General features: G+C 39.3%; 1 protein-coding gene across 1 annotated transcript in view; it reads right to left on the minus strand.

The window, feature by feature from the left end:
• The window catches only part of LOC121462479 (H(+)/Cl(-) exchange transporter 3-like), a 29,230-nt gene extending 19,427 nt beyond the window's left edge, over positions 1 to 9,803 (minus strand). The window contains exon 1 of the mRNA XM_041674061.1: positions 9,632 to 9,803. Within this exon, the coding sequence (XP_041529995.1) occupies positions 9,632 to 9,791 (160 nt within the window). The 5' untranslated portion in view covers positions 9,792 to 9,803. The remainder of the gene's footprint in view (positions 1 to 9,631) is intronic.
• Between the last annotated feature and the right edge of the window lie 2,850 nt (positions 9,804 to 12,653).

Below are 12,653 nucleotides of genomic sequence, written 5' to 3' on the forward strand. Positions count from 1 at the left end.
TCTCAATAAAGAAACCAAATTCAGAGGGACACACCAACGTGCTTGAATGCCTCAGCCTGCGATGGACCAGTTTAACCGGGGCACTGGGACTGATAGGACAGGGTCTCAGGAATAGGTGGGTAAGGAGTCAGAAAATGACAAGCAGACACAAGACTCAAAGGAATAACATCTGAATGTGTCTTTACTAGGCATGAGGCTCATCCTTTATATAGAAAAGATTGCTTAACAGCATGTATTGTTTTTTTCATGTAGTACAGATTATTCTTAGAGTCATTATACAAGATACATGAGAATAGATTTTCATCAGACAGATGTCCCTGATGTGAGATTGCTGACATCTGAGCCTAAACACAAACTCATTTATACTTTGGGGCCATTACCATTTCATTATGGATAGAGGAGGAGCCTACCAGGTGCTCCTCCTCTCTGAGGAACTAATGACAGTGGTTGCTGGGAGAAGATACCATCTTGTCTAGTGGTGTAGCCACTGATACGATGTCCATGATGCAGTAATAATCTGCCACTCAAGTAACCCTAACTAAATTAGCCACACAAGAAGCAGAAATGAAAAGTTGGAGGAACACTATTTGGAAAAGAAGGGCTTCATGAGGGGGTGAGGGGGAGTAAGAGGAAAATGACTAAAATTATATACATGCTTGACAATTTTAAGTAATATATTTTTCAAGTGTATTGGTGGGCTGGAGAGATGGCTCAATAGGTAAAATCAATGTCTGCTCTTCCAAAGGGCCCAGGTTTGATTCCCAGCACCCACACGGCAGCTCACATTGGTCTGTCCAGAACTCCAGTCCCAGGGGATCTGACTCCCTATTCTGGCCAGCTTGGACACCATGGGGTACACAGACATACATGCAGGCAAAACACTAATACACACAATAGAATAAGATAATTTTTAAAGTGTTAAGTATGTTGGTGACATTTATTTCTTGGTCTCTTTTCTACATTTTGTCACTTCAGGTGGCTTTCCTTTTGCTTCATTCTTATAAACACTTAATTGCTGAATTCTATGTATCTTTTAATGAGCTGCCTTGTTTCTTTGGCTGGAATAAAGTAGACTATTTTATTTCTCACTATACAAAAGAAATTTGCACAACGATTTTACCCAGAAAGAGCTAAAGGCCTGGATAACATGAGCCTCCTTCTTAGATGCCAGTTTCATGATGTTGATGCCAGGCTCTATCTGCAGGACTTGCTGCATATGTGTTGTCATCCTGAATGGCCACTCTGCATCTGCTTTACCTAGCACTCCTTCCTATAGTTCTTATGGAGGAAGATTTAAGAATATTCAACCCAAAAAGAATACACGTGGTGGTACATGCCTTTAATCCCAGCATTTGGAAGGCAAATTTCTATGAGTTCGAGGCCAACCTGGTCTACAGAGCGAGTTCCAGGACAGCCAGGGCTACACAGAGAAACCCTGTCTAACACACACACAATGAATACAATATAAATGAAAGCATGAACATCTTTACTGAAGCTGAACCTAATGGTTGATATCTGAATGCTAACCTCTTTTAATCGCTCAGAACCTCCGAGTCTAATGTCACAGATCATTTGAGTTCTAAAGTTCATGTACTGATATACAGATACAGCATCCCTAATTCCAAAATCCAAAATCTAATGTGCTATAAAACCTGAAGCTTTCTGAACCAACATGAAACAGAAACAAACCAGGAATTCTCCACCTGACTTCATGCTAGTCACAGTCAGTCACAGACAAGGAACAGGCATACTGCAAATACCATACAAATTATCTTCAGGTTGTGTGTAAAAATAAATTCTGTGCTTAAATGAGTCTCCTGCCCAGAAATTTCATTTTATATAGGTGCAAATACTGCTCCCTCAACATTATAAAAAAAATCTGAAACGTGGTTCTAAGCATTTCAAATAAAGAACATTCAACCTATATTTGAGAAATGAGTAAGATAATAACTGTATTCCGATCCCAGCTATCATACGTCCCAAAAGTTTCAACAATTAAAGCATCTTACATTTCTGAACTATTTTAAGGGTTTTCTAAACAACAACAACAACTATAACAAAAAAAAGATTAAGACAATTAGGAGTAAGCCTTCTCAACTCTAACATTCAGTTTTAGACAATCTCAAAACTTTAAAGATCTCTTGACAACTGCCAGCTAAACATTTCAGACAAGACAAAAATATACACAGGCTCATTTTTTAAACAGTATAACTACATTAACAACACAAAGCAACTGCTTAAACCTGCTAAAGTCTGTGGTTGCCTACACTGAGAATCATTAATTTACTTCACCTGAAGACTGCACTAGCTAAGAATCATTCTAAGTCCTACTGATGTATAACCATGTGCTTCACTGGCAATGGCAGAACCATATGGTTCCCCGTGCAACAAAAGCTTGGCCCTTCTTCCTGTTATTTGCAATGAAAATGTTTTCAATTTCCAAAAAGTTTTAATTGACTAAAATATTCTTTCAAATTAGCTGTACTTAATATAAATACAGCCACATCTTTTTGCCATCCATCCACATGTATTACTAGCAGTCATCACTCCTAACAATACTTCTATTTTTGATAACTATCTGTTTTAAAGCACCTACTATTTACTTTTAGTAGACTTTATTTTTGAGATTAGTAAGTATATTTTTAAAGGATTTATAAACTATAAGCTATACAAAAACAGCTATCTCGTAGAGAGTCCCAAAGCAAGTTCTCTCTTATTACTTCAAGCTATTCCATATCTAGGCCTACATCCTTTTCATCAGAAATACTGGAAATGTAAATGATACCTTGCTTGAATGTTCTCAAAGAAGAATTTGTTTATATGAGGATGAAAGAGTTTAGCACATCCAAGTGGAAAGAATACAGGAGAAAACAGAAACAGCCACTCTTAACTGATTCTCTATCATTAATAAACTACTCTTTTAATGATCAATTTATATCATCTGGGTAAAGATCCCTAATGCACTTAATTCTCAGAGCACTCATTCAGTGACTACTACTTTTAATTAGGAAAACATGGGGCATGCAAAGGCTGACTTGCCAAAGGTTACAGAATTAGCTGAATCAAGATGTAGTTCAGGTTTCCAATTTGAAGGCTACTCACCACACTGCAAAACATTGTTGGGTACTTTCCAGTGACTTCTTGCTGTTGCTTATTTGTTTTGTGGGGCTTTGTCTTGGAAAACTAAAAACCAAATACTAAATTATGAAAAAATACTTATTCCCAATTGTGTGTTCTACCATTGGCTGTGATAACTCTTTAGAGCTCTCACTAAAGTAAGGCCTTTTCTTACATTTGTCTGAGTTCATGACGGTAAAGGTCCCTACCTCTTCTAAACACCCTCCTTTCTGCTGCTGTTGGTAATATCTCATTGTCTACAAGAACACAGTGTATCTCACAAGGATACTTGCTGCTTCAGAGATAATTCCTATTGCCGGACCTTCATACATTATTTTATTGTGGAATATTAGTTTAGGATGTTTAACATTCGTGTATGCTGTGGAGTATTTGTTTAGTGATGCAAAGATGTACTGCATTCTTTTATGTTGATCTGTTTAACTCCATAAAAGCTGTGTTACTTTGCCTGTCTAAAACACTGGATTGGTCTAACAAAGAGCTGAACAACCAATACCAAGGCAGGAGAGGGATAGGTGGGGTTGCCAGGCAGAGAGAATAAATAAGAAGAGAAATCTAGACTCAAGAGATGAAAGAGGAGGGAGGAACAAGAAGAGTAAAAAGAGAGGAGGATGGCTACACAGCAGATCATGGAGTAAGAAGGAAAGACTTATAGAATGAAGAAAGATAAAAAGCCCAGAGGCAAAATGTAGTTAAAGAGAAAAGGGATAATTTAAATCAGAAAAGCTGGCTAGAAACAAGCCAAGCTAAGGCTGAGCATTCATAAGTAAGAATAAGTCTTAGTGTATTTATTTGGGAGCTGGGTGGCGGGCCTCCAAAAAGTGGGAAAAAAAAATACCCAACTACATTTACTTCCCCTTGTACAATATTCTTCCCAATTCAAAAGGTGTATTAAAATAAAATTCTCTGGAACTGGTGAGATGGATCTGTGGGTAAAGGCACTTGTCAACAAGCCTGATGACCTGAGTTTAGATTCCCTCTAACCTACACGGAAAAGAACTGACTCCACCAAGTTATCCTGACTTCCTCATACACAACATGCCATGCATAAACACACACACAATAAACACATGCAATAAAAAGCATTTAAAAGAAAACAAATTCATTTTTTTTAATATTTATTTATTATGTATACAATATTCTGTCTGTGTGTATGCTGCAGGCCAGAAGAGGGCACCAGATCCCATTACAGATGGTTGTGAGCCACCATGTGGTTGCTGGGAATTGAACTCAGGACCTTTGGAAGAGCAGGCAATGCTCCTAACCTCTGAGCCATCTCTCCAGCCCCCAACAAATTCATTTTTGAGACATAGTATTTAGGATATCTATCAAACTTAAAAATATATAATTATATTTAAGGACAAAATTTATATAGAAAACACCAATGTCTGCTTCCCCTAAGGCCATTCCAACTTCTTCCTTGCTAATACAGCCTTAATTTCATTTGGTTGGTAAGATATCTCAGTAAAGGATTCATGAATATTCTACCTAGTGATGTTATTCCCATTGCCAGCAGCTAGTGTTGGCTAGGTATATTGTCAAGTTCTAGTAAGTGACAAACTGTTAGCATCCAGGCACACCTTGGCCCCACCCCTTGGGAACTTGGCACAGTGTGTCATGCCTTGTGCCATGCCCGCTGGCATGGCAGACAGTACCCTGTCCCTTTAAAAGACAAGCCCCACCTACTCATGCTCTCTCTGAGGAGGCAGGTCATGGTCTTCTTCCCTCCCTCCTTTTCTCTCTCTCTCTCCCCCCTCCTTTCCCTTCCCCAGTAAACTTCCTTCTCAGTAAATCCTGTATGATGGTGTATCTGTCCCTTACCATGGGATCCACGCTCCCAGTCCCACCTCATGCCAGCATACCATTAGTGTCTTGACTCGCAGGCAGGTAGGATTTGCTGAAGGAGGCATGAGGCAGAGCACAGGACGTGATGCCCTGTGCCAGGTTTCCACAGGGTAGGGCCAAGGTGTGCCTGGATGCTAACACACACAGAGAAGTATACTGGTGGGTTTGGTTGGAGGAAAATTAGTAGGTCATATTTGTGTACCCTTGTCTTCCCTTTCTACTTAGTTCTCTTTCTTAAAAGTTGGGATAAGAGCATCACCAGCACTTGATGACAGTGGGAAGACGGAAAGTGCTGGACCCTTCCTCCTGTCCCTTCTATTTTCCTGATTAATTTTATACACCACATAAAAAACCCAAAGAGTGAAAGAGAGGAAAAGAGAGAACGTTGTTCATTTCACTTGATTTTTCAAGTTATGAATACACATATTCTAGTTTATAACTGCCAATAGATGTCACTTAAATTAAGTAGAAAAAAAATAATGATTATAAAAAAGCAAATGGTTAATAATGCAAGTGCTGTCTTTTTAAATCAAAGAACATCCCAGGGAAGTAGCCTGGAGGTGTTACTATTCTGAAAAGCAATGAAGCAGAGGCAAACACAACAGTCTCAACCATTTTTGCTTTGTGCCATTTCTAAGCTCATAAACAAGAGTAACTGAGAGGCCCAGAAGGTGAAGATTAAAAGTTGACAGTTTGAAAGGTTTAAAGGCTCAAAGTCTGAAGTACAAAGCCACCATAGCAATGTGAATTTACATGGACTGATCCTGGAGAAAGAGACAAAGAGCTTCATTCTATGCCACTCTACCCCTGAAGTACTTACGATTCCCAAACAAATAAGCAAAGACAAAGAAGCAGTCATTATAATAACAGCAGAGCTGTTGGCAATCTTAAGGTGCTAAAAGAAGCAAAAGGGAGGGGGGTGCTGGAGCGATGGCTCAGAGGTTAAGAGCACTCTGTCTACTCTTCCAGAGGGCCTGAGTTCAATTCCCAGCTAACAACCATCTATAATGAGATCTGGTGCCCTCTTTGACTTGCAGGCATACATGCAGACACAACAATGTAAACATAGTAAATAAATGAATCATGAATAACTCCGGTAAAGGCAGCAGTTTCCTACCAAAAAAATTCTCAGAAGCAATGTCCTAAGAATAAAATAATTCTAAGAGACCAATTAACAGAAAGTTAAAACTATGTTGCAAATTCTCTTGCCAGATCCTAGATTGCCTGTCCCCTGCATAAAAGAAAGTACTCTGGTGCAGATATTGCTACCAGTAATTCCACTACTATTTGTACATAGTATCCAGTCAGTTAACAATTACAGGAGCCAAAGTCAAAAAAAAAGAACCAAAAAGAGAAGAAAAAAATTAGGCAACAGAAATGGAACCAAAGATGATTTGGGCACTGAAATTCTTAGACACAAATGTCAAGAAATATGCTCAAAAAGGCACAGTAATATGAAGACTTTCTCAGAACATGAAATAACAATATATTACTGTAATACAATATTGTGTATTATAGCATGTATATTATGAAATGGCTATATTCCAAAACTTCAAATCCTTGACACTACCAAATGCTGATGAGAAGGTAGGCAACAGAAACTAAACCAAAATGACAGATACTTTAGAATACAGTTTGGAAATTTCCGTTATTAACTGTGCCTTTGCCATAAGATTCAACTATAATGTTCCAAATATTTACTCTAGTTAGGTGAAATATTCACATGAAAATGAAAAAATACATAAAAAGACAGAAAATACAGAAGAGCCTAAGCATCACAGTGAGAAACTCAACCACAAGTAACTGAAATCCGAAGAGAATGGGGAAAGAAAGCTGTAGAAACGTTTGTGATGGCTCATCTTGGTTATCAACTTGACACAGCTGGGAAGAGGGACCCTCAATTGCAGAACTGCCCCCATCAGATTGGCCTGTGGGCATGTCTGTGGGGCCACTTTCTTGATTACTAACTTACACAGGATGGGTGGTATAAGGAAAGTGGCTGAATGAGCATCCGTGAGAGTAAGACGATCTGCAACACTCCTCCATGGGCTCTGCTGCTGTTCCTGCTTCTGCTCCTGCCCTGGCTGCCCTACATGATGGACTGTGAGCATTGAGATGGAATAAACTCTTTCCCATACCAACTTGTTTTTCATCAGCATTTTACCAAAGCAACAGAAAGCAAAGTAGAACAGGGATGCACTATAAAAACAGTCTGAGGATGAAAAGAAATCAAGTCATATTTAAGTTTCTCCCTCCACTAGGGTTAGTATATAGAAAAGAACACTGAAGCATATCCTGCTCAAGTAAATTTAGCCACAAAACATAGACATATGCTGAGGTTCACTGAAAAAAAGGCATGTATTTCTGAACTGTAAGGGCACAAGCCCAGCATGCATGTACAGAAATACAGAGTAACACTGTGGGTAGTACCCTACCTAGCACAGCACAGCTTCTCACTAGGATGCTTGTTTAGGCTTTTCTCTATTTTTTTTTCTTTTACTTGGTTTTTTTAAAACATTTTCATGTGACTATTTCACCTAACTGGAATAAATACTTCGGTACATTATTGCTGAATCTTATAGCTAATAGTATACAAAACTGTCAAGCGATCTTCCAAAGTGTCTTCCAGAGTGTTGATTAACAACAGTTCAAGTTGCCTGCCTTGGTACTGGACCAGTTATGCATATGGGAAAAAAATAAATCTAAATTTTTATTCACATTACACACAATTAAATGCAAGAAGATTCTAGATCTAAATATGAATGGCACAAGAAGAAAACAGAATACTATCTTTGATCCCCTGGTGTACCTGAAATCTTTATTTTTAGATAACAGACCTTTGGCTATGTAAACCAGGCTGGCCTTAGATTCTCTATCCTAGTCTCAACACCTGGAAGTGCGTGTGTGTGTGCCATCATACCCAATTTAGAAGACACATTAACAAGAACACAGACAGTAAGAACAAAGAAAAATACAACTAGAGTTCATTAGAATCAGTGGCTTCCCCCAAAACATCTTACTAAGAAAATGAAAGGACACACTTCAAGAGTAAGAGAAGACATTTCCAATAAATGTATCTGACAAATCAGAATATATAATGGGCCTCTATAAAACAGGCTGACTGACCTAGCCCTTCTGGAGGCAACCTAAAAAGCCAACTTAACATATATAAGTGCATTTCAACTCCCAAATCTCAAATATAAGCTCAAAATGAGAGAACAGTGAAAATGTTTAAAACTGGTAATACTTTGGTACTTGGTAAAGATGCTCAACTAACCTTTCACACACTACAGATAGAAATAAGCACACCACAATGTTGGGTATCTCTGACTGTATGTGATGATGCTGATACACACATACTCTAGATTTAGGCATTGCACACTAAGTATAACTCAAGATGCGTTAGATTACTTCACTAAAACACATGCACTTACATATTTTAGCAGTGTAAAGTCTACAATGGAATATACAGAATAACTCACTGCAGTATATTTACACAAGGAAAAACTACACGGCAATGGAAATAACCACTACCGTGTGCAACAACCCAGATAATCCCAAAACACAATTAAAAACACAAGATAAGAGTTCACATTGTGACCCCACTTACAGAAAGTGTAAATACCCGTTAAATCAGTCTAAATGGAAATCAAATAATAGTTGCTGGTAGGGAAAGAAGAGAGGAATCTAGGTAATGCTGTTTCTTAACTAAAGGGAAATTGCAGAACTTGTTTATTTCTCTGTTTTCATGAGATCAATGTAATGGGTTTAATTGACTAAAATATTCTTTCAAATTAGCTGTACTTAATATAAATACTGCCACATCTTTTTGCCATCCATCCACATGTATTACTAGCAGTCATCATTCCTAACAATACTTCTATTTTTGATAACTATCTGTTTTAAAGCACCTACTATTTACTTTTAGTAGACTTTATTTTTGAGATTAGTAAGTATATTTTTAAAGGATTTATAAACTATAAGCTATACAAAAACAGCTATCTCGTAGAGAGTCCCAAAGCAAGTTCTCTCTTATTACTTCAAGCTATTCCATATCTAGGCCTACATCCTTTTCATCAGAAATACTGGAAATGTAAATGATACCTTGCTTGAATGTTCTCAAAGAAGAATTTGTTTATATGAGGATGAAAGAGTTTAGCACATCCAAGTGGAAAGAATACAGGAGAAAACAGAAACAGCCACTCTTAACTGATTCTCTATCATTAATAAACTACTCTTTTAATGATCAATTTATATCATCTGTGTAAAGATCCCTAATGCACTTAATTCTCAGAGCACTCATTCAGTGACTACTATTTTTAATTAGGAAAACATGGGGCATGCATGTTTATTTCTCTGTTTTCATGAGATCAATGTAATGGTTGCATACCTCTCTGAATTACACTTAAATTTGAATATTTACTTCAATATTGGAGATTCTGGAGGTAGTAAAAATATTTTAGGATTATACTATGAATAAGGTCACTGAGACGGATACTTTTAAATGGTTAATTTTAAGTTCTCTGAGTCTACCTTGGCTTTAAAAAGTTACCCCAAATGTTAGTCTCAATAAAAACAAAACAAAAGCCTCAGAGCATATGTACTGGTAGATATTCATGACTACAATTCTCAGTTGACATGCTGCACTTACCAACTGCTGTGTCACCGTCTAACAAATTGTCATCTTCAGAAGTCTGAAAGTCCATAATAGCACCTGCTCCATCTAAGAGCTCCTCATCGCTACTGGCGCTTGTTATGCTGTTGTAGCTGTTTCTATAGTAGCCTCTATGGAACAGCTGCTCAGACTCCATTTAGCTGTCTGGTTATCTGGAAAAAAGGGGAAAATGGCTTCAACATTTTCCCAACATATGACAAAAATCATGTATTCTAACATCACAAGATGAAAGCTAAGGTCTTTGCAGTAAAAATACTAAGTCCAGCCGCTATACAAGGGATCCCTCTATTATGCTAAGTGCTGAGGGATGGTTCAATTCTTTCTTCTCACTATGCAGGTGTAGAAGAACTCCTTCAAGCAGCACTGTAACAATCTTAAGATCCTCTAAGTGTAAATCTATCGAGTGCAGAGGTGCGCTTACCGTGTGCAGCTTGCTGCACAGGACAGGGAAGAATCAGAGTATGCAATCGCTTACGTGTGCATGGACAGCACAGGTCTTTGCAAGGGAAAGGCCCGCAGGAAAGACAGCAAATGGCTGAAATTCCAAGTCCTTGGGACTTTACTTCAGGCAAGTGCTACCTAATTTTTAAAGTTAACATTGTAAGTTAACATCTCTTAAATTAACTTGAAATATTTAAGTATTGGGAGCTCAGGGTCAAACATTAACCAGGAAAAACTGAAAATAGTTAATTTTTTTCATTTTTTTTCAGCATAGGTAAAACCAAATTTTATTTTCATTCTTTATATACCAAAATAGTACTCCTACATCTTTTTTTTCGAGACAGGGTTTCTTTGTGTAGCCCTGGCTGGTCTGGAACTCACTCTATAGACCAGGCTGACCTCACACTCAGAGATCTGCCTGCCTCTGCATCCCAAGGCATGAGCCACCAGCATCCAGCTCATTTAATATGTCTTTTCCAGGCACACTATCAATATGAAAATTTACAAGTCTGTTGACATGTGTGGGCCTCATCAACCATAGAGGGAGTCAAACTAGTAGAGCTTATAAAACAAGACTGACTAGAAAGTCACAGTAATTAAGTGCGCACAGAACACAAAAGAATCAAAGTTCCCAAACTCAACCAAGACTCAAGAGTTCTTAGACAATGTTGCCTCCTTGTTCTAATGCAGCTTCTGTAGGGTAAAAGGGACACCTGAAGCAGGAAACCGACAACCGCTGAGCACCCAGAGCCAGAGAAAGAAACATACCCTGTATTAAGACCTGAGCCAGGACAGAAACATTTTTATCCCTGATCTCAGAACTAAAGACATGTATATGCCCTGGCTCTGAAACTAGTGTCAAAGAAACACACTTTGTCCCTAGAATCAGAACCAGTGAAAGAAATACACCCTGTTCCTAAGATAAGAGTCAAAAAGCTAAAAAGGACTAGTGAAAGAAACACAGTTTGGCCATGAAGTGAGAGCCATCTCTGCCCCTGGCCAGCTAAACTAACCAGCCCCTGAGCAGGACAAATAGCCAATCCCCTGTCTCCCTGGGAAAACTCTGCCCCTAAGAAGACCTATATAAGCCTTTTCACCCTTCAGTTGAGAGCTGCCATTAATCCCGCCCTGGCATAGGCAGCCTCTCTGGGACTCCTCCTTCGCAAATAAATTTCTTTCTCAAAAAAGTCTTGGGTGATGACCTTCATTCGAAGGCTTAGGGGACTGAGCTGAAAAACCTTGCTGAGATGCTCCCTAGGGGGCATCAGCAAAAAAGAGCAGAAAAGAACAGCATTGCTAGGATGCTCCTTAGGGGGGCGTTAACAAGGCCAGTGGAGGAAAAGTAACAACATTTTGCTGGAGCCAGAGGAGATTGCTATATTTCTGCACCCGGCTTCCCTTTAGCAGAGTATTAGCAGAAGAAACATCTTCAGCCAGAGAAGCACAAAGCTCTGCTAGGACGCTCTGGTAAGGGAACAGAGCAGAACTCAGCTGTAATGGCTCTCCAGGAGAGGAGCAAGATCCCTATATACTGCGGGGAGACCATCTCCCACTGCACCCCAGCTTCAGGTAGCCTGGCTTCCTGAAAGGACACCTTTGCTCCAGGGCTGAGCTGTCCCATTGCTACTCCAGCCTCCAGAGCTGTCCTATTGCTGCTCTAGGTAGCCTGACTTCCAATAGTCAACTGAGTGTGGGGAGCCCAACTCCGATGAACACATCTACATTACCTAAGTCCATGACTCAAAATGTGTCGGAAGGGGAGGGAAAGACTGGAAGGACCAGAATACCAGGAACTTGGCCATGAAGCAGTCTTTCCTAGAAACGGCTATATAAATGACTGGAACGATGGCATTATCAACGGACACACTAGAATGGTTTGAAATTTTAGCAGGGTCTTAATCCTGGACAACAAACTCCAGACAACTGACTGCTGGGAAAATTATCTTCTTCCAGGGATGAGTCCCTTTATTGGTTGTTCAGTGTAGAGTGATCAGCCTTGAAGCCAAATACACACAACAAGCAATGGACCCAGCAGGCTCTATTTACATATTTTTGTGCTTATACATGTACATGTACATATACACATATGTAACAAATATAATTAAAGAGGCAATCAACAAGACATAGGAGGGGTTTTAGGGAGGAAAGGGTGGAGGAAGTGATACAATTCTATTTCAATTAAAAACATTTTTAAAAGAGTACCGTGAAAAGCAGTCTCTAAATACTGTATACCAAAGTGGATGTCAGTATATCTATATCAAGTGTTTTTGTGAATGGTGTTATTCTTTTTAAAGATATGGTGGGAGGGGAGGCCAGTGATGGTGATCTCACAAGGGGCAGCAGCTGGTGACTCAGCGAGTCCCCAGAGGCCTTGGCCATTGGCAGGTGACCCAAGGGGGTAGCAGTCCCCCGAGGGGCAGCAACAGACCATGAGGGTCAGCTGGTCACATCACTTGAGGCCTCAGCGCTTCCCAGGCAAGTGGGAGACCATTGTGGGTGAGAGACAGACAGGTATGCCATGCAGAGAGAGTTTGGGTATTGAGTTTATTTAGTGGAT

This window comes from Microtus oregoni, unplaced genomic scaffold (assembly GCF_018167655.1).
Source record: "Microtus oregoni isolate MIOR12 unplaced genomic scaffold, Mior012 000025F_ref0000491, whole genome shotgun sequence".
NCBI lineage: Eukaryota > Metazoa > Chordata > Mammalia > Rodentia > Cricetidae > Microtus > Microtus oregoni.